The sequence below is a fragment of the Erinaceus europaeus genome, chromosome 18 (genome assembly GCF_950295315.1).
Source record: "Erinaceus europaeus chromosome 18, mEriEur2.1, whole genome shotgun sequence".
NCBI classification, from domain to species: Eukaryota; Metazoa; Chordata; class Mammalia; order Eulipotyphla; family Erinaceidae; genus Erinaceus; species Erinaceus europaeus.
This window is the reverse complement of record NC_080179.1, coordinates 12,385,400-12,408,606: the sequence shown is the minus strand read 5'-3', so window position 1 is coordinate 12,408,606 and position 23,207 is coordinate 12,385,400. Positions and strand designations below refer to the sequence as shown.

General features: G+C 40.4%; 1 protein-coding gene across 1 annotated transcript in view; it reads right to left on the bottom strand.

Annotated features, from left to right (window-relative positions):
• SESTD1 (SEC14 and spectrin domain containing 1) overlaps nt 1–23,207 on the bottom strand; it is a 110,606-nt gene that overhangs the window by 68,050 nt on the left and 19,349 nt on the right. Inside the window, exon 2 of the mRNA XM_060177633.1 lies at nt 3,621–3,700. Within this exon, the coding sequence (XP_060033616.1) occupies nt 3,621–3,675 (55 nt within the window). The 5' untranslated portion in view covers nt 3,676–3,700. The remainder of the gene's footprint in view (nt 1–3,620; nt 3,701–23,207) is intronic.

Below are 23,207 nucleotides of genomic sequence, written 5' to 3'. Positions count from 1 at the left end.
GGGGATGGGGTTTCATTAGCTCCTCAAAATCTCTAAGCTTTATCCTTGCATTTGAAAATCTACAAAGAGGATTCACATCAGAATTTGGCATTTTGACCCATTGTTAAATTGTATTTATTAGACAAATCTAACATTCAGGACTACATTTAGTCTTCTGTGCTCAACTTTCTTTATTAGACAATAAATAATCACCAGTAGAAGTACAAAAGAGACAAAGATCATAACAATCGCACTTATGTCATAACAATCTCACTCATGCGTGGGATTTAAGGCAAAAAGCAAGAGAAAAGATGAAACACTAATAACTTCTCGGTCTATATCTGAAGACTTAATGATACAAAATAGGTGAAGGTATTAAGGTTGACGGAGGAGGGGGACCCAACACCCAAAAGCGGCGGGAGATGGCACGTTGCTAATGGGTGAGCTATTTCAAGGTGTCCTGGGAAAATGTGAAAATGTACCCCTAAGATAGCAAACAGTCTTAGAAAACACTATTTCCTCAAAAAATACACTAATATGATTAAAAGGATTATAAAGGAAGGATATATACTTTTGGCAAACACTCATTTTTAGATACTTGCAAGAAAAACAGAAATAATATTATTGGAGGGAAAAACTGATAAAAACCTAACACAATTAAAAATACGATTCTCTTTAACATGCTCACTTATAGGGATTTATATTGCTGAACTAAATGTATTACCTACAGGGGCTTGGTGGTGTCTCACCTAGTAGCTTGCACAGACAGCCGTGGGTGAGGACCTGGGTTCAAGTTTCCAATCCCCAACTGGGGGAATCTCCACTAGTGGTGAAGCAGTACTACAGTGTCTCTCCCTCCCTTCCTCTGCTCTCTCTCCCTCTTAATCTCTCACAGTTTATAAATAAATAGAAAGAGAGAGAGAGAAAACAAAAGAAAAACAGGAGCAGTGGAACCATCTCAGCACGGAGCACCTGCCATCCGTAACCTGGTTTAAAGGGGGGGTGGCACCAACTATGAAAATAAATTTTATATCAGAAAAGAATAAAACATAGTTCCAACTGAGGAAGGAAGTTTTTAAAAATACATACACTACTAAATAAGGAAACAAGAATGCTAATGGAATTCAGTATTTTATTTTATCGTATAGAACCTAAATACAACTTAGAAAAATATGTCAATTTACAGAGATAGACTATATTTTGGAAAAAAAGAAAAGACACTAGTCACAATAGTATCAAGATAAGTCTAACAGGCCCCAAGGAGAATAAAATAGGGGGGCTGAGCAGTGGCACACCCAGTCAAGCACACTTACTACCAAGTGCAAGGACCCAAGTTCAAGGCCCCACTCCCCATCTGCAGGAGATTCACTTCACGAGTGGTGAAGCAGGTCTATAGGTGTCTATCAGTCTCTCTCATTCTCTTTCTCTCCATCCTCTCTCAATTTCTCTCTGAACTAATTTAAAAAAAAAAAAAGGAAAAAAATGGCCTCCAGGAGTGGAACCCTGGTCACAATGATGAGGGTGGGGGGGAAGAGAGAATAAAATTAGAACAGCAAGATAATATAATCCAAATAACCCCACCTAAATAGGTGGGCCACAGTAAAATATGTCCACATTTACTCAGTAAGCTAACATTATAGAAAATCGCCACACCTATATTACTAGACCACTATTCATTCTCACTCTAGTAGGTTCTCCTTGTATCTCCTCTTCTTGGCTGATAAAGAGTTAGAGTTTATGTTCACATGTATCCATAAATTAGGGCAAAATATATACCTGAAAGCAAAAGTACACAACCGTCTGCAATGAGTCAGTATGAGGTTCATAATGAAATAGTGTCTACTTAGACTTAGATACCCTCCTCATCTACTTCCTATTATACTTCCCTCTCTCACTCCCAAGCTAACCTTATCAAAGCAAAAACTGAATAAGGACAAGAGACTGGCATACTTTAATGATGACTCTTTAGTCACTATCAGGCCACCCCATCAGCTGGGGCCCTCGTCGGGGAGTCCTGAGATTCCCAGACATGATGGACCTAGACCTCGAATAAACCCCTCTCTCCATTGTTACTGGTCATCTCTATCAGGAACAACAAAAATAGATCCTTTTGTGGGCCCCCATAGGACCTTGCCCTCAACTTGGATCAACAATGGTAGAGAATGTTCCATCCTCTGAAGGGAGCATGGACAACATACTCTATGTTCCACCTGAGGAAGATGGGTCCTGATACGTTGGCAGCTTGGAATGTTCCTACTGATGACCACAGAATGTGAGCTTGGATTTACAGGGATGCAGAGGTCACATAGGCTCCTAAGCTGAATATGGGCCCCAGATCAGATCAAATCGATGGGGTTTACAGTCAACAATATCTACATATCTTTCCCATATTTGGGAGCTACTCTCTTCCCTGGTCCAGCTTTCTGGTCCTTTTTCCAGCCATGACATCATCTCCCCAGACAATAACCTGGATCCACCTGCATATCAGATTTCAGGCTCAGGGAAAAAGAATAAGTATAGACACAGGCCCTTTAGAATATAACTAAAATATGCCTACTAGCTACCTACAAAATGAGATCTCCACCCCTCCACCCCCCGCAAATTCTTCATCTGCACTACTCCAGCCTTTAGGTTCACGAACTTGTTTGGCTTTATATGTTAACCCTCTTTTCAGCCACCAGGTTCCAGATGCTAGCATAATGCCAACCAGACTTCCCTGGACAGACAACCCCACCAATGTGTCCTGGAGCTCCAATTCCCCAGAACTCCACCCCACTACAGAAAGAGAGAGGCAGGCTGGGAGTATGGATCCATCTATCAACGCCCATGTTCAGCTGGGAAGCAATTACAGAAGCCAGACCTTCCACCTTCTACATCCCACAATGACCTTGGGTCCATACTCCCAGAGGGATAAAGAATAGGAAAGCTATCAGGGGAGGAGATGGGATACGGAGTTCTGGTGGTGGGAACTGTGTGGAGCTGTACCCCTCTTATCCTATGGTTTTGTCAGTGTTTCCTTTCTATAAATAAATTAAAAGAAAAAACAAAGAAAAAGAAGAGTTAGGGTTAATAACTGAGAAAAAATTCAGGCCTATAACAACCAAGTTCAAATGGGAAAGAGTAAAACCTTTGTACCTGATATTTCATTAACTCCTCCAGCTTGTTAAAACTGTCTCATAGAAAGATGGAGGCAAAAGCTGGAGAATAGGGTATCATCAGAACTAATCATTCTGTCTTTTAGAATCAATTATGCAGATGTTGATTAGTCAATTATCCATACCCTATATTAATTATTACATAAAGGGATGAGGTCAGGAACTCTACCTCATAGGTCATTCCTATCAAATTGTAGAGTAGAATTTAAAAATTGACCTGCCAATTATCAACACTGAGTTAAGTTCAGTTACTCTGATTAAAAGATGTCTCAGACTGGGTTCAATTCCTAGCACCACCCATAAACCCAGAAGTAAGAAATGTTCCGGTAAAAATAAAACTAAGTAAAAGATGTCTCAGAAATATCTGTGAAACAAACTTTTCCTGGAAAAAAACAAAAACAAAAAAAAATGCACTTCTGCCAAGTTTAATTGTGAAAGAAAGAAATTTACACACCAAAACCTTAGGATTTAAAAAAGGAAACATACCTGAAAGGAAAGCTAGCTTTTTCTTCAGAATGGGTAGTATTACTGAGGCTTCCATTGCTGTCCAGTAAACTTCCTCACTACTAAAAACAAACAAACAAACAAACAAAAAGTTAAACGTCAGCTACAAAATAATGACGCATGAAATACTTAGGATAGCGCATCCGAGGTTTCCAGTCTCAGCATCACTGGAATTATGAGTGAATCATTCTCTTTTGCATGGAGCTTTCCTCATTGTTTAGTCGTTAGTGGCATCTCTGGTTTCTACACTAAAGATCAGTAGCATGCCACTCCTTCATAACCCCACTTTACAACAGCGTCAGGTTTAGAGAGGTTAAATGTATTTCACCATGGCCGGTGAAATAGCTTACTATTTAGTAAGCGATTTTGTCATGTGTGAGACCCAGGTTTGAGCTCCCTGCCCTTCTCCCCAAGGAAGCTTCAGGGCTATCCTATTTCCCACTCCCCCCCCCCCACCAACCCCCAGTCGCTCTGCCTCTTTTCTTTTCTTTTCTTTTCTTTTCTTTTCTTTCTTTCTTTCTTTCTTTCTTTCTTTCTTTCTTTCTTTCTTTCTTTCTTTCTTTCTTTCTTTCTTTCTTCCTCTCTCTCTTTCTTTCGCCTCCAGGGTTATTGCTGGGGCTTGGTACCAGCACTAAAAATCCACTGCTCCTGGAGGCTATTTTTCCCATTTTGTTGCCCTTGTTGTTTGTTGCCCTTGATGTGGTTGCTATTGTTGTTATAGCTATTGTTGTTGTTGGACAAGACAGAGAAATCAAGAGAGAGGATGGGAAGACAGAGAGGAGAGAAAGACACCTACAGACCTGTTTCACCGGTGTGAAGAGAACCAACCCCCTGCAGGTGAGGAGCTGGGGCTCCAACCAGGACCCTTACGCTGGTCCTTGTGCTTTGCGCCAAGTGTGCCTGACCCCTGCAAGTTTACTTTTTATCATTGTCTCCTTGTGTTCTATTCAAACCTTCCACAACTTTATAGATTGATCTCAGGTGGGAATAAAATTAATTATTTTGTTAATCGAACAGTTTTTTAAAATTTATTTTCCCTTTTGTTGCCTGTTTTTTAAATTGTTGTAGTTATTATTGTTGTTATTGATGTCGTTGTTGTTGGGTAGTACAGAGAGAGATGGAGAGAGGAGGGGAAGACAGAGAGGGGGAGAGAAAGATAAGACACCCGCAGACCTGCTTCACCGCCTGTGAAGCGACTCCCCTGCAGGTGGGGAGCCGGGGGCTCGAACCAGGATCCTTACATCCGTCCTTGCGTTTTGCGCCAAGTGCGCTTAACCGGCTGCGCTACCACTTGTCCCCCAGGTTTTCTTTTTTTAGGAAGGTCTTGAAAATAATTAGGAAGTAGTTTAAAATAATAATAGAGGAGGGTCTAGCGGTAGCGCAGCAGGTTAAGCACACGTGGCAAGGGCCCGCGTAAGGATCCCGGTTCGAGCCCCCGACTCCCCACCTCCAGGAGGGTCGCTTCACAGGCGATGAGGTAGGTCTGCAGGTGTTTGTCTTTCTCTCCCCTTCTCTGTCTTTCCCGATGATAATTACAAGTAGAACCTGAACTGGAATTGGCGTATTGCACCAAAGTGAAAGACTCTGGGGTGTGTGTGTGGGAAGAGTACAGATCCAAGAAGGATGACAGAGGACCTAGTGGGGGTTGTATTGTTATATGGAAAACTGGGAAATGTTATGCATGTACAAACTATTGTATTTATTGTCGAATGTAAAATATTAATTCCCCAATAAAGAAATTAAAAATTAAAAAAATAAAAGGCCACATATAAGTTGCGACATGTTTTTAAAACATATTGTACATTAATTCTCCCATTTCTTAGTCTGATTCCCTGGCAGGTGCTCAACAGATGACACTTACATCATCCCACTGCCTTAGTTCACCAAAGAAGAGTATGAGTTGGTAACTTTATAATTAAATTTATAAAGTCTGCTTATAATTTTATAAATTTATATAAAATTTATAAAATAAATTTATATAATTTATAATTCATAAATAGAGCAAATATCATAATCATTCCGCGATGGTTATGCAAACAGACTCTCATGCCTGAGGCTCCGAAGTCCCAAATTCAATTCCCTCAAACTACCATAAGCCAAAGCTGAGTAGTGCTCTGGTTAAATAAAGAGAGAGAGAGAGAGAGAGGAGCTATTATCAATCCTAGTTGCAAAATAAATCCTGTGTAAAACAGGTTTTTTTTGCCTCTAGGGTTATCAATAGGGCTCAGTGCCAGCACAAAGAAGCCACTGCTCCTGGAGGCCTCCCACACATACACACTTCATGTTGGATAGGACAGAGAGAATTTGATAGAGGAGAGGGAGACAGAGAGAGAGAGACAAAGAGAGAGAGAGAGACCTGCAGATCTGCTTCACCTCTTGTGAAGCTTCCCCCTGCAGGTGGGGAGTGGCGGCTTGAACAGGGATCCTTAAGTGGGTCCTTGCACTTCTTCTTCTTCTAGCGTTTGCCCTTCTTCCGTAGCCAGTCAACAGCGTCAGGTTGAGCCTGATGTCAAGTTTCGAGACCTCCTTTGAATCTGGAGAGGTGGCAGTCGTTGACTATGTGGGTCATAGTTCCTTGCGCTTAGTACTACATACACTTAACCCAGTGCGCCACTGCCCAAATTCAAAAACAGAACTTTTTTTTACAGTGAAAGATGATATATTCTGAAAAGCAGAACTATATGGAGAATACATTTCAACAGATTTTTTTTTATCAACCACATATTCCAAGATGTCAGTGAATTAAATGAGGAAAACCAAGTTAACCTCGTAGTTAAAATGTCTCTCCTAGAGCAGAGATTAAGTTTTGTTTGTCTATTTATTCACTCATTCATCTACAAAACACATTTAAAATAAGGGAAAATTTTAAATAAGCACCTATTAGGTTGAGGCGAGACGTAAGGCTGGACATAGCTGGCACTGACAAACTACCTGGTGAGTGGTAGGTAAGTGCGCAGACATACGAATCAGGTGCCCTATGAACCCTAACATCGCAGCCACCTAGAGCCAAACACCTTGCCGTGGTGCCCTCACAGGGTTCCAGGTACAAACCTTTTCTCTAAAGCAGTTTCTTTCTCTTCCCGCCTTCCTTCGATTAGGAAAACCCTGCACAGACCTAGCAACTACATAGACTGTGTGGTGCTGAGTGCTGGGGAGGCAAGTCCGCCATGGTGGCAGAATGGGCATCAACAGGTGCTACCAGTGGGCAGTCATTACAGGGCAGCAGAGAATGTGTTGTGCTTGGTAAAAGATGATCAGAACTTGTAACCAAGTGGGGATACGGGAACTCCTCTCTTCATGAGTTTACACCAACTAGTTCATTTGGAAAAATCAGGAGTCTTCAAAGAGCACGTTTATTAACAAGTGAAAACCCACTAGGATAGCCTAAAGCTAACTAGTCTGCGTTATGCAGACACACATGACAATGAACCAAATCAGCAACTGAGCACCATGGCCTCCCAGTTGTTTTTAAATCTGTGGGGGGGAGGGGGAGACACACACATACAGAAAAACCAAACCAAACCATATGAACAACTCCACTCTGTCATCCTCTGTAGCCTACCCCTGCTCTGCCGGAGCAGTGACACTGCTTCTTCCTACAAGGCCAGAAGCAGAGGCAGGTGGCTGAAGGGCTTTGGCACTTCAGTTATCCTAAATGCAGCTGCAACCTCCATTTTATCTTAAGATAACTTCTTTTCTTTCTTTTCCTTTTTTTTTTTTTTTTTTTTGCCTTCAGGGTTATTGCTGGGGCTCAGTGCCTGCACTAAGAATCCACTGCTCCTGGAGGCCATTTTTCCCCTTTTGTTGCCCTTGTTTATTGTTGTTGTTTCTATTGTTGTCATTACTGGATAGGACAGAGAAATGGAGAGAGAAGGGGAAGACAGGGTGGGGGTGTGAAAGACAGACACCTGCAGATCTGCTTCACCGCCTGTGAAGCGACTCCCCTGCAGGTGGGGAGTTGGGGGCTCGAACTGAGACCCTTAAGTGGATCCTTGCGATTTGCACCACCTGCACTTAATCCCCAGCGCTACCTACCACTTTTCTTTATCTTTTAAACACCACTCTCTCCCCCCCAGAGCACTGCTCAACTCTCACTTGTGGTGGTGCTGGCGACTGAACCTGGGACCCTATAGCCTCAGGCATGAAAGTAAACCATTTTCCATAACCATTGCACTATCTTCCCAGCCCTGAAAATTCTTAATTGAGGGGGCCACCGGTTACAGATTAAGTGCACATGGCGCCAAGCGCAAGGACACCAGTTCGAGCCTCGGGGGGGGGGGGGGGGGCGTTTCACAGGCGGTGAAGCAGGTCTGCAGGTGTCTGTCTTTCTCTCCCTTTCTATCTTCCCCTCCTCTCTCCATTTCTCTCTGTCCTATCCAACAACTATGACAACAGCCATAATAACAACAAGGGCAACAAAAGAAAAAAAATGGCCTCCAGGAGTTGTGGATCTGTAGTGGGCACAGAGCTCGAGCAATAACCCTGGAGGCAAAAAAAAAAAAAAAAGAATTCTTTAATTATAAGATTTTTTTTCAAATCCTTAGCTCTTCTTATCTACTTAACATTAATAAATTCTCAGGAGCTTCTTCACTAAGACCAGGGTGGCAAAAGAAATAGAAATGTTTGCTTTTTAGAATTAGGTTCATGGAACTCCAGGAAGATTAAAAAAAAAAAAAAACTTTCATTCCCATGGCTTCAGCTTCACTACCAATAATGTCACTTTACTATCAAGTGCAACAACAGAACATAAGGCGAGTAGAGAAAATTCTTTACCAAGTGATCGCCTGCGTTACCACTCATAAAGACTATTAGCAGTGCCTGTGAACTACACTGACACTATCTACATTAAACGCCGCATACTAGTATTTAGATGTATTTAAACACTGGCTAGATGAAGCGACAATTTTCTCCATGTCAGCTTCTCTGACATCGACTTCTGTTCCAAAGATCTGTTCTCCCTAAAAGTAGAGTACAAGGGCAAAGGTAGCCTTTGAGGGAGAGTGTGAGTCTTGGTCAGATATTTACTAAATTGGTTTGTTGTGTTTAACTCCTTTGATTTCTTCTATGAGCATAATAATAGAACCTAACTCATAATACTGAGAATTAGATGAACTAAAGTATTTAGTATGTTCTAGGATAGCAAGCACACCATACATAGCATCTACTATTAGAACCTAAAGATGTATTGCCCTACAAATTAATTATCAACTTCTTAACCACTCATTCTCCATTGAGGCCTTCTAGGCATAAATCTGTGTTCACAGTTCCTGAGCCTGAAAGGTCAAGGCACAGGCAGATTCAGTGTCTTTTTTTTTTTAATATTCATTTATTTATTTATTGCCTCCAGGGTTACCACTGTGGTTCGGTGCCTGCACCACAAATCAATTGCTCCTGGATGCCATTTTTTCCAATTGTGTTGCCCTTGTTGTTGTTGTTATTGTTGTCACTAATGTTATTGTTGTTGGATAGGACAGAGAGTAATGGAGAGAAGAGGGGAAGACAGAGAGGGGGAGAGAAGGATAGACACCTGCAGACCTGCTTCACCGTCTGTGAATCGACTCCCCTGCAGGTGGGGAGCCAGGGGCTCGAACCAGGATCCTTACCTTGCGTTTCGCACCATGTGCGCTTAAACCGCTGTGCTACTGCGTGGCCCCCAAATCTATCTTTATTTATTGGATAGAGGCAGCCAGAAATCGAGAGAGAAGAGGGTAGTAGTGAGGGAGGCAGACAGAGAGACATCAGCAACACTGCCTTACTACTTGAAAAGCTTGGCCCCTGCAGGCGGGGACCGGGGGCTTGAACCCCGGTCTTTGAACATTGTAACATGTAATCTCAACCAGGTGTGCTAACTATCACCAAGCCTCCACAAATTCAGTGTCTTATGAGTCTTGAGATCTCTCACTCTCTCTCTCTGTCTCTTTAAAGTAGTTCTTTTTTTTGCTGTTGGGGGGTGGGGGTGTTCTGAGGTCTCTTTTATCTTTTAAGAGTAGAAGTTAGCTCTAGTTACCTCCCAAGCCTCACCTCTAAACTAAACATTACCAAGATAAGGATTAGTCTTCACTGAACTGAGGCGGGGACAGCACACTCAACCCACAGCAGAAACTGGTATCTAAAGCTGTAAATTTGTCCTCCAAAAAATGCCTAGCAAGTAGCAATTTGTCTCCAGGACTTTACCACTCCTCTGATCAACTTTACCACTCCTCTGATCAACTTGTTCAGATAGAAACAGAGACAGAGGGAGAAAGGGAAAGACTAGAATACAAAGCTTCCTCCAGTGCCAGTGCGACAAAGCAAATTCAGGTGAACTGTCTTGCCAAGCTTTCTGCCCAAACCCCGTATCATTCTAAAGAAACTGGTAATATAAGAGGAATTTGAAGCTGTCTTCTATTTTTAGCCTATAGGAAGCACTAGAAATAAAGGTCTTTTCTCTTAGGGTATCTCACTGTTTTCACATGAAGATATATGATTTGATTAAAGGTGAATTTATTTATTCCTTTCAGTGGTATTATACATTTTAAAACAAATCAGAGTTACTCTTGAGAAAAGCATATGCAGTTCTGAATTAAAACAATACTAAAATTTGTCTCCATAAGTCAAAGGCTTAGATCCGTGAATGCAAATCACTCGGAAACATCATTTACACTAAAGTATGGAATCTCAAAAACTATCTTATGTATTTTAATAACTATATATTTCTTTACACCTCCAAATAAAAAAGTGACTAACATTATTGGGAATGTCCTCTGTATAAGGCACTGCCCTAATCACTTCACACCCAGTGTTTCATCTATAACTCACAGATTAGATTACTGATATCAAAATTTAAAAACTGAGTAGACTTAGGATGAGATGAAGGGCTATTTATTTACTTGTCTGTGGTGACACAGCTCAAAAGTAGTGAAACTGATATTTAAGCCTAAGCTTGAGACCTCAGGTCTATTTTCATGCCCCAAATTATATTAATTTTGAGCTATTGTTTAATGTGAATTTTAATCTAAATTGTTAAAATATGAATTACAAAGGTCTTTAATATCTCTCGAATGGAACTACCTATTGCTTTAGATATAAGATACTAAGTTGTGCTTTTTATTTAAGATCCCCTTATCTTTTAGTGACATATAGGTTAATCATGAGTGAAGTGTGTCTGGGACTTGTGTCAGTAATAGTGAAGACTTACATGAAATAAGATTAGCAGTGTGTTAGTAATTGCTGAAAGCAGATAATGGGTATGGAGTGGTTAATTTTAATAATCTCTCTACTTTTGTGTGTTTGACAATGTCCGTGATAAGTATGGGAGAAAGAGAGAGAGAGAGAAATACACCACAGCACTGAAGCTGCCTCTAATTGGAAGGGGGCTGGGCTCAGACCTCAGTTGTGTGCATGGCAAAACAGGTGTACTATCCAGGTGAGTTATTTTGCCAGCTCTCCATGACAAGCATAGGGAAGACTAAATCTTTGCCTTCTACCTAGGTCACCATGTGAGTGAGCTCAGTTGCTCTGGGGCCTAGGTAAGCACCCCATCAACATGTGAGTAAGAGAGCTCTGAAGGGCTACTCTCTTTCTGTCTTTTGCTCTCTTGCCTAGGTGGGCCTCCAATGAGATGTGAGTAAGGGGGGCTCCTCCCTTTCTCTCTCTCTAATGTCCTTCAAGTAGATGTTCTCAATTTTCCTGAATAAAGTTTTAAATTCCTGGGGAAAAAAAAAGAAGAAACACAAATATTGTAAAAGGTAGCTACAATCCTTTTTAAAAAGTAAAGGAGATGGATAGGAGAGACAGCATAATAGTGATGCAAACAGACTGACTCTTACATCTGAGGCTCTAAGATCCCAAATTCAGCCACCCCCACCCACCACCATAAGCCAGAGCTGAGCAGTGTTCTAACACAACACAACACAACACAACACAACACAACACAACGCAGGTGATAAGAAAATGACTACACGTTATCTTAAACTACTCAAAGGTTCATCATCATATTCTAAAGATCTTTTGGGAAACATCTGACTGCATGGTCCCTATTTATGAATGCCTAGGGGGGAAGAGAACCATTCTGACAAATTCAATAACTAGAAGATAACAGAAATGGGCAGGCAGGCAGGTAAAAACCTTGCCTGGGCTACTTGGCTGGCACCAGACTTTGGATCCTGTCTCTGGCCTTCCTCACTTTTGACTTGTCATTTCTTCAGAAGTGCCATCCTCAATGTATCACTACAGCCTATTCTTTTTAAAATAATTACGTGACAGGAAAAGCAAAAGTTTCTCTAATTATGTATTCGTATGATGTCTGAACAGCAGTGGTTGGTTAGAAGACACCAGACAGACCTATAAGGTGAATAACCAGCTATATGTGTTATACTCTTTGACTCAAAAAATAAAGAGATTCTAATGATTTTTCATGTAAAACATGTTAACATTTTGCCTATATAGTCACTGGGGAAAAAAAACATTATTTCAGTAGGTGCTGGGTCAGTTGCTTGGATAATTCAATTTGTTGCCCCTGGACAGTGCTGGACATTGGACCAAGGCGGCAAAAAATACTCACTGAATAAACTACCTGGTTATGTCCCTGCCAGCTTGCCCATTTAAGTGCCACTGGGAAAAATAATTAGGAGGTGGGATGGGGTGGGGGGGGGGTGGAGAGGGGAAGAACAAACTTAGACTATTTTAAACCCAACAAAGCTCTATGAATAGTGGATGTACAAATTTAGAAGAAAATATTCAATTACACAGTTCAGGGACCTCTGCTGAAATATCTTGGGATCTGGCCCATCAGGATCATGAATGAAGACGGGCTAATTCTGATGCTTTTTGTTTGTTTGTTTGTTTTTTAAGAAATGGCTTACTTAACTTTACTACCTTTATAACTTTAGTGAATTTAACCATCTGTATTTCAACACTTGGAAAAAGTCACTGTTTTCTTCTCCGTTTTGTGTAATTAGACATCCAGTTTTATTAAAGTATCATCATTACTCCCCCTTTTTGTTTGTTTGTTTGTTTTGTTTTGCCTGGAGGGTTATCCCTGGGGCACAGAACTACAAATCCACTGTGAAGCTATGCCCCTGCAGATGGGGAGCTGGAGGCTCGAACCTGGATCTTTGCCTGGGTCCTATGTGTGCTTAACCCTGTGCGCCACCGCCCGGCCCCCTCATCATTACTCCTTCCCCACCTCCCTCGTTCACTTAAATATCTATGAAATTTCTACACCCAGTTCATTCTCACAATATTTAGATGGCTCCTGACTCTAGCACCCACTTCTCACTGATGTATAAAAGCCCCACAGAGGGAACTCTGGGATTCCGATGGACAATCAAAAACACCAGAATGCATGCTAGAGGCATTTCTAAGAGAACTGAGGCAATGTTATCTCTGCCATCAACTAATACTGTATGTACTCTAGAAATGAGACTGGGGAAGAGTATTTCTGTAGGGACATGAAACGTACACAGTATTTTACTAAGCATCTATGATTATTATTTACAATGTTATGATGTATATTGTAAAAGGTGTCTTGAAATGAGAAGCATACTGGTTAGGTACCAATGTGGTATTTCCCATTTATTTATTTATTTATTTTTATTTATAAAAAGGAAACATTGACAAAACCATAGTATAAGAGGGGTACAACTCCACACAATTCCCACCACCAGATATCCATATCTCATCCCTTCCTCTGATAGCTTCCCTATTCTTTATCCCTCTGGGAACATGGACCCAGGGTCATTGTGGGTTGCAGAAGGTGGAAGGTCTGGCTTCTGTAATTGCTTCCCCGCTGAACATGGACACTGACAGGTCGATCCATACTCCCACCCTGTCTCTCCCTAATGGGGAAGGTATTTCCCATTTTTTAATGACCTCTTTACTGCTCAGAGTCCTGAACATTACTTTCAGTTTCTATGAAAACATGTAAACAAAATGTCATAATTAAGACTATGGGCCAACTAAACAGAGATGAACTTTTCCCTCTGCCTCTTATTAGCTGTGTGACCTTTAACAAGTTATTTCACGTTTTACTGTGGTTTCAGCACTTTAAATCAGCCTAGGTGTTGTTCTGCCTAGGCCAATTCTTTTATTAAATAGTCCAGAATAGCCAAAACTTTTACTAGCTATAAATACAAAGAAAGCACATCACAAAGAAACAAACACACACAAAAAGATTTAATATAATTCATGTTATTTGTGATAAAAATATGAGTTGAGCGGAAACTACCATTATAAAAGAAATAAAATTTTAGGGAGCCGAGCAGTGGCACAGAGGGTTAAGCACACTTCGCACTAAGCTCAAGGACCAGTTTAAGGATCCCGGTTCGAGTTACCGGCTCCCCACCTGCAAGGGGTTCACTTCACAGGAGGTGAAGCAGGTCTGCAGGTGTCTCTCTTTCTCTCCCCCTCTCTGTCTTCTCCTCCTCTCTCCATTTCTCTCTGTCCTATCCAACAACAACAGCAATGACAACAACAAGGATGATAAACAACAAAGGCAACAAAAGGGAAAAAATTAAAAAGGAGTAAGATTTTATAAGGGGGGAGGGGGAGAGAAAGAGTGACTGCTAAATATGAGATAATAAAAAATGGGGCTGGGTGATGGCACACCCAGTTGAGGGCACACATTACAGTGCACAAGGACCCAGGTTCAAGCCCCTGGTCACCCCTTACCTGCAGACCTGCAGGGGGAAGCTTCACAGTGGTGAGGTATCTATCTTGTTCTTCTCCCTCCTCTCAATTTTTCTCTGTCTCTATAATGAATAAATCTATTTTAGAGAGAGGGAGAATGAAGGTCAACAGGGAACTGGTGGCAATGCACCTGATTGGGGAGAAGCTTCAGGAGCAGTGAAACAGGTGTCTCTCTGTGTGTGTCTCTCTCCCCTCACTCTATCTTCCCCCTTTCCTCTCAATTCCTCTCGACCTGTATCAAAAAAATATAGTAAAAAATAAAATGTTGAAAAGTAAATCAGAGGGGGTCGGGCGGTAGTGCAGAGGGTGAAGCACACATGGCGCGAAGTGCAAGGACTGGCGTAAGGATCCTGGTTCGAGCCCCCAGCTCCCCACCTGCAGGGGAGTCGCTTCCCAGGCGGTGAAACAGGTCTGCAGGTGTCTGTCTTTCTCTCCCCCTCTCTGTCTTTCCCTCCTCTGTCCATTTCTCTCTGTCCTATCAAACAACAACAATAATAATCTCAACAAAGGGGGAGAAAAATAGACTCCAGGAGCAGTGGAGGCACCAAGCCCCAGAAATAAACCTGGAGACCAAAAGAAAAAAAAAAAGTAAATCAGAAAAGCTTTTTCTTTCCTTTCCTCTTTTTTTTTTTCCCTTAAAAAAGGAGGAGGGCTCTATATATGTATGAACAAAATAAATTGCTCTCAGTGTGGCTGTCACACCCAGTCAGATGAAGGCCTGACTAGAGAATGAGAAATTATAGAACAATTAAAGTGAACCTCCTCTAATAAGGGAAGATTCTGATTCTTCCTCAGTCTTCAGCCTATGGGACTATCCAGCAGATTAAACCGGCCAGTCTGCACATTTACACAAGTCAATTCTTATGATAAAATGGGAGAGGTAGGTAATTACTTCTGTTTCTTTAGAGAACCCTGACTAAAACAAAGTCCACCAAATCAATAATCTCACGGTAGCACTGTGCACAAATACCCAGATCTTGACTTCTAAATACTGTTCCCACTAAAAGTAATTCTTGAGCAAATGACAAATTATAATGCTGGGTAAGGAAAGTAAAAGATGATGAAGCAACTAGTCTTGAGAATGATAAAGTATTCAAAACTTACAGGTGCACGTGAAAAAGACACAAAGACTTGGGTGGAGATTATTACTTCACCGCAGAGCTAGGGAGTCGACATTTTACGAGAAATAGGACATTTACATGATCTCAGAATAGCTCAGCAAAATATAGTTACTACTTCCAAAGGGGGAACTGATAGTGGTGCAGTGGATAGAGCACTGGACTTGAAAGCAGGGGGCCCTGAGTTTGACTCCCAATATTACATGTGACATATTGATGCTGTTCATTCTCCCTTTCTCTTCTTTCACTAATAAATGCATTAAAAAAATTAAAAAACAAACAAAAAAAAGCAATTACATTTCCAGTGATGGAAAAACGATAACTTGTGCTCTTCAAAAATACCCTAACATGGGGCCAGATGCTGGCACACCAGGCTGAGAGCACATGTTACAAAGTGCAAGGACCCAGGTTCAAGCCCCCAGCTCCCACCTGCAGGGAAGGAGCTTCTTGAGTGGTGAAGCAGTGCTGCAGATATCTCTCTGTCTCTCTGTCTCCCCCTTCTCAATTTCTATATCAAATAAATAAAAATAAAATAAAAACAATTAAAAAAAAGAAAGTTTTTTTAAAAAAAAAATCCTATCAGGAAACAAGGAAAGATCAAGGAATTATGGCAGACTAAAGGAAAATGAAGAGTTATGATAATTACAATAAACACATAAACACACACATACTCCCTGTACTGGAAAGACACTTCACAGTCTGATTGCTGCAATGTTATGTAACCTCTGAAAGATTTGCCAACTTCAGAATCCTTGACGCACTTGCAATATGAACCACTTTGCTATTCTGCTTTATGAGCTTAAATGGTCCTCCATGGCCAACTCTTCAGCAAGACTTGAATCTTTTCCAGTCCATCTGTTCAGTAATAAAAACAAGTGTGGTTTTCTCAATTTGCAATGTCCTTTCACTGTGTGCTGGCATACAAGATACTACAATCTGCTGAAATACTCTTATCCACAATCACAGACTAAGAAACTCCTGTTCTTTGAACCTTAACTCAGCTTCATCTATCCTATAAAATTGTCCCTTAAATAGCACATATGTAATAAGCATCCTCTCTCTCTCCCTCTCCCTCTCCCTCTCTCTCTCTGTGTGTGTGTGTGTGTGTGTGTGTGTGTGTGTGTGTGTGTGTGTGTGTGTAGTGCAACTATTTTCACATCCTAAGGTGAATGGGCGTTAACTGACAGTAATGTTACTTTTGTTTGTTGAATTACTTAGTATAATTCCTCACACAGTGTTTATCAGGAACATATATGTTTGTGTATCTGTGTGTATATACATACACACACTTTAGTATATAGTGAAGGGTAGAAAAATGTTAGTGCCTCAATCATATCAATTATATGTCAATGAGAAAATAAATAAAGTGCATCACATCACCTGTTAAAAAAAAAAAAATCTAGACAGGAGGCCAGGTAGTGGCGCACTGGGTTAAGCACACATAGTAGTAAGTGCAAGGACCAAGGCAAGGATCCAGGTTCAAGCCCCCTGCTCTGCATCTGTAGGAGGCAGACTTCACAGGCAGCAAAGCAGGTCTGCTGGTGTCTTTCTCTCTCTCTACCTCCCTCTCCTCTCTCAATATCTCTGTCCTACCTAATAAAAATAGAAAGAAAAAAAAAGGCCACCAGGAGCAGTGGATTCGTAGTGCTGACACCAACCCCCAGCAATAACCCTAGAGGGAAAAAATCTATACATTGAACAAAAGTTAAGAGAATTGAGAATTTAATAGCAAGACTAATAAACATTTCACAGAAGAGAGGACATAATTTTCCTCTGCCTGTTATCTAACATAAATTAGAATAAGTCATAATGTTTTATCTCGTTTTTGGAAAACAATCTGACATAGTTTTTCAATATCCATTTTCTGTAGTTTGATGGTTATGAATACATTTCTGTTCACAGGTTTTTAAATCATGAACAGAGAGTAAAGTTAATTTATGTAAATAAAATGAAGCAATTTTTCTTTGGAGCTTTCAAGTACAAGAACTATTTGTTTTAATAGTTCTTTAAAAAGAGAACTTCCTGGGGGCCAGGTTAGTGGTATACCACATTAAGCACACACATTACCACATGCAAGAACATGGCTTCAAGCCCCCACTTGCCCCCCTGCAGGGGTGAAACTTCTCAGCTGGTAAAGCAAATACTGCAGGTGTCTCTCTCCCTCTCTTCTCACCCTCCCCTCTCAAATAAAAAGGGGGGTGGAGAAGAGTCTCTGAGAGCAGTGGATTCATTGTGCTTTTTTTTTTTTTTTTTAAAAAAAAGATACTTCCTAATTTAGACCCAATTCCGTAATAAAATAAAAAAATCTGATCACTAATCTTATTTTCTTGATCTAACACTGATTATGTGAACGTAACAGAAATGAATCCAATTTCTTTCTAATCTTAAGAGATTATGAGATAATACAGGTGCAACTTCCATGAAGAAAACACTATACATGCAAAATCGTAATTATAAAAGTTAGTTCTGTTGTTGAGATCTTTGAATCCTCATCTTCCTGATTTCTTTCATTTTTTTTTTTTTTTTTAATCTTTTGAGAAAGAAAACAGGGAGGGAAACCCTATAGAAACCCTATATTGACATGAGGGGCACATAACTGGCTGGGTGACCCGGTAGCCAGAAGGTGTGGCTATGAAATAGGAAGGAGCCTGATAAACTAGGAAAAACGGGGGAAGAATTGCCTCAAAACACATCAAATACAACCAGGATTTACTGAGAAACTCACTGGGCCACAGAGCACTGCTCAGATCTAGCTGGTGGTAGAGCAAAGCATTGGGCCTGGGACTTAGGACTCTCTCGAGTGACAGTCTCTTTGCATAACCACTGTGTTATCTATCCTGAAAACCTACTTACGGATAAAAAACCCTTAGGCTCCCATGGCCTTCAGGGGAGATAAATATCAGACGACCATCAACAATATAACAAGAACTTAACAGCCACTGTGCTTCACCTCAAGGATTGAGATAAAACAAAATCTACTGTTCCAGTTTGCAACTGTGAACTCCTACATATTTAGACACAGATCAATCCAGGCCAAGTCTGATCAGTGGGTTGAAAGTAATGAGGGAGAGACCCTTCAAGGCTGTAGAAGCTGTACTCAGCATAAGAAGATGCCATCTTGCTGTTCCAATCATCCACTTCTCTCTTCAATCTGAACACAAGATACCCTATCTCCCATCTTCCAAAAGGAAGAAAGAGGGGAAGACTTATCACAGAAACAGGACAGTAGACTCTGACCGTGTGACTGGAGGGGACTGAGTGTCCCTCCTGTTGGTTATCTAATGAGTCTTTTATCACAGATTTGGGGGGCATAAAGGGAAACCTAGCATCTGACCTAAGGTTTAACTTAAAAATCACCCCTTATGTCTCCTTTCTTAAATTAAAAAAAAAAATTGAAAAGAAAAATCACCCCTTAGTATTTGAGAGTACAAAAACTTCCACAATCCCATCTCCCAAACAAGAATTCCTAAGAGTTGATACTTTCATTTCTTATCAGAAACACAACTATACTAACACAAATATAATGATATAAAAAGCCTCTGGAAAAACCAACAGTATAATGAAAGTTAGTACCTTTTTTAATCAACTGCCCTTATAAATTCTATAACCTTCAAATTCATAGACTCTATAAATATAGACATTAAATGAAACATTCAGGGAATGGAAGGTCTCTCCATGTGTTACAGGATTTGCAAGCTTGACGGCCCAAAATTCAGCCCCACAGCCTCATACACCAGAGATGGGCAGTGTTCTGATATCTTCCATTTCCCTCTCCTTATCTCTCATAAAAATAAATAAAACTTCAAAAAAATTACACATACATTTTAGACTACATTTAGAAAAGCTGAACCTTTTTATTTACTGGCTCCAGACAGTGAGAAATCAAGGGGGAAGGGCGTGGTAAGGGGTAGAGAGACAGAGAGACACCTGCAACACTGCTTCACCACTTGCAAAGCTTTCCTCCTGCAGGTAGGGAGCTGGGGCTCCAAGATGGGTTCTTCTGCATTCTAATGTGTGCTCAACCAGGTGCGCCACCACCACCCCGAAAAGCAGAATTTTGACAAGCAATTTCGCAATAACTTTCTTACCATCGTACATAAAAAATAAGCAAGTCTTGAAATGTTCTGTAGTGTTAAGCAAAGTCTCCTCTTGCTTGATACTAAATAAACTTTTGAAAGGAAAAAAAAAAAAAAAGCAACATAAGCATTTCTTGAAGTAGTTCTCTTGAATTGCCAGTGTCTACACGAAAGAGAAAACTTGTTACTTAATAAATTACTAATTTTGGAAAAAAGACGGCATTTTATCATTCTTCCTACAATTTACTTACAAAGATCATACACAATAAAACAAACTTATAAAGTGTGGCTAAAATAAGGAGCAAACTAGAGCACCTAATTTCCTTCTCAGCGGAGAGGCTCTGTTGTCACAAAAGTTAATTGAATTCCTGCCTTTGATCCTATTTTTTTCCTCTTTGCTCTCTATTTATGGCCTCTTTTTTTTTTTTCTAACTTGTCCTTCTCTCCTTAACCTCAACTACATTATTAAAGCAAAAAAGTTAAATGCATTCCTTACATGCCAAATATCTACCTACTTGATCACAAGATATTTTATATCAAATTAAAACATTTATTATAAAACATTCTCGTATTACTAAATTATCATAAGGGGAGCCGGGCGGTGGCGCAGCCCGTTAAGCGCACTTTGCGAGAAGCTCAAGGACCAGCGTAAGCATCCCGGTTCAAGCCCCCAGATTCCCACCTGCAGGGGAGTCGTTTCACAGGCGGTGAAGCAGGTCTGCAGGTGTCTATCTTTCTCTCCCCCTCTCTGTCCTCTCCTCCTCTCTCCATTTCTCTCTGTCCTATCCAGCAACAACGACAGGAATAACAACAACAACAATAACAAGAGCAACAAAAGAAAATAAATGACTAAATAAAAATTAAAAATTAAAAAAATTAAATTTGGGGAGTTGGGCGGTAGCGCAACAGGTTAAGCGCACGTGGCACAAAGCGTAAGGACCAGCTGGAGGATCCAGTTCAAGCCCGGGGCTCCCCACCTGCAGGGGAGTTGCTTCACAGGCAGTGAAGCAGGTCCTCAGGTGTCTATCTTCTTCTCCTCCTCTCTGTCTTCCCCTCCTCTCTCCATTTCTCTCTGTCCTATCCAACAACGACGACATCAACAACAGTAATAACTACAACAATAATAAAACAACAAAGGCAACAAAAGGGAAAATAAATAATAATGACAATAATAATAAAGATAAGATTGTAACATTTGGATCAAAACAGACAGAAGACAGAAGTGGAGATAATTATGTTCTGTGCAGTAAGTAAAGAGGTGAAGGACAGCCAGCCCATGGTTTCATGTATCTGTGGAATATAAGTGAGTAAAACAAATAAACTTGTAAAAAGAAAACGTCTTAAAGATTTAGTGAGAATTCAGGCCCTTTAGAATATAACTAAAATATGCCTACTAGCTACCTACAAAATGGAGACACCCCACCCCGACTCTTCATCTGCACTATTCCAGCCTTTAGGTTCATGATTGGTCAACAACTTGTTTGGCTTTGTATGTTAACTCTCTTTTCAGCCCCCAGGTTCCAGATGCTAGCATGATGCCAAACAGACTTCCCTGGACAGACAACCCCACCAATGGGCGCTCCATCGTGTCCTAGAGCCCTGCTTCCCCCAGCCCTTCCCCACTAGAGAAAGAGAGAGGCTGGGAGTATGGATCTATCTGTCAACACTCATGTTCAGCGGGGAAGCAATTACAGAAATCAGACCTTCCACCTTCCACAATGACCCTGAGTCCATACTCCCAGAGGGATAAAGAATAGGAAAGCTATCAGGGGAGGGGATGGGATAAGGAGTTCTGGTGGTGGGAATTGTGTGGAGTTGTACCCCTCTTATCCTATGGTTTTGTCAGTGTTTCCTTTTTATAAATAAATAAATGTCAAACCTTAAATAGAAAAAAAAAGATCTAGTGAGAATTTTGTTTCTTTGCTAGTTTTGTGGGAGAGGGTAAACAGAACTTTGGTGGAATAGGCAGATAATTAATTTGCCATGTGAGGGTGTGAAATTGTACCCTGAAATTTAAAAAAAAAAGCTTGTCAAACTGTTGAATCACACCAAAAAAAAAAAGAAAAGCTAATAAAAGGACCAAAAAAAAAAAAAAAAGATAAATAATTAAAATAATCATTTAAAAAGAATAACCTTGACTTAAACGATTTTGAATTGCCTAGAAATGTGGCATTTTCACTAAATCTTACCTTCTCTTTACAAACCAGATCACATTTAATGTAATACCTTGTATTATAGTCACACCACACGAATGAATCATTTGCAAGATGTAAAATAGACTTTTCTAAAACCTATCAAGGTAAAAACTTTGAAAGACAAAATTCAAAGCTGTACCGCTAGAAGCATTCCAGGACAGAACTTGAAAGTATTGGAAGCCACTGGGGCTCACTTATATCTGTGATAGCCTGCTTCTGAACCAATGGTTCTCAACCCAGCTACCTAATAGAATCAATCACTCAGAGAACTTTTGAAACATAAGCATTCTAAGTCAACTGAATCAGAATCTCTGGAGTTTAAACTGAAGTATGTTTCAGACTCCCACCTGATTATAATATACAGTCAGAATTCAAAACCAGTGGCCCAGTCTTTCTAATTACTAACATAGGAGAAAAAAAAAAGCAATAATAACATTTCCTTAAATAACAGTGAGTGATTCAAGTACTGAAATTACCTAGTTGTGTTCCAATTTCAAAGTTTAAGTCCATGAATCAACAAGAGGAGGTTCATCACAATCATGTGTTGGAAATAGATAGTTTAACCATTAGAATAAGTTTTTTAAATTACTTTATTCTAAATGAATATGAAACAATTGCAGTACAGAACTTGTTATTTTCACACTTTGTAGTAAATTCAACTTCAAAATAGTTGATGATGCAGTAAAACATCAAATGGAATACAAGTTTCTTTTTTTTTACTAAAGCACTGCTCAGCTCTGGCTTATGGTGGTGCAGAATGAACTTGGTACTAAGGAACCTCAGGCATAAGTCTCTTTGCATAACCATTATGCTATCTACCCAGACCAGAACACAAGTTGCAAGGTGATGGACAATGTACCTTGAGATGAAGAGTGGGGCATTTCAAGCAAAAAAAAAAAAAACTGAGGATAAAATAATCAAGACCGGGGCCAGGCTTTGGCACACCTGGTTAAGCGCACACACTACAGTGCTCAAGGACCCAGGTTCAAGCCCCTGGTCCCCACCTACAGGGGAAAGCTTCATGAGTGATGTAGCAGGGCTGCAGGTGTCTCTGTCTTTCTCTCCCTCTCTATCTCCCCCTTTCCTCTCAATTTCTCTCTGTCTCTATCCAATAATAAATAAATATATATTCTTTAAAAAAAGAGCAAGACCATTGTATAGAGACAGTATAAGTACAGAAAAGAGGAAGTTTATTATGATGGTGTGATAGAGAGAAAAAAAAGAAGGAATCGTTAGACATGAAAAGAAAAAGTGACTGAAAACTACTAGTGTTCACTTATATTTCTGACCGGCTGAATTTAAACCAGTGGTTCTCACCTTCTGTTAAGTCATTTGAGATTTTGAAAAGTGCTTATCTGACCACAATGAACAACGAAAAGAGAACTAGCAATCGCTTAACAGAAAGAGAAAAAGGAAAGTTCCCATCCACCTAAAACTACTAATCCACCTAATATACTTCTAACCAAACTACAGGTCAAATAAGCAGTCCCAAAGGAAATTAAAAAAAAAAAA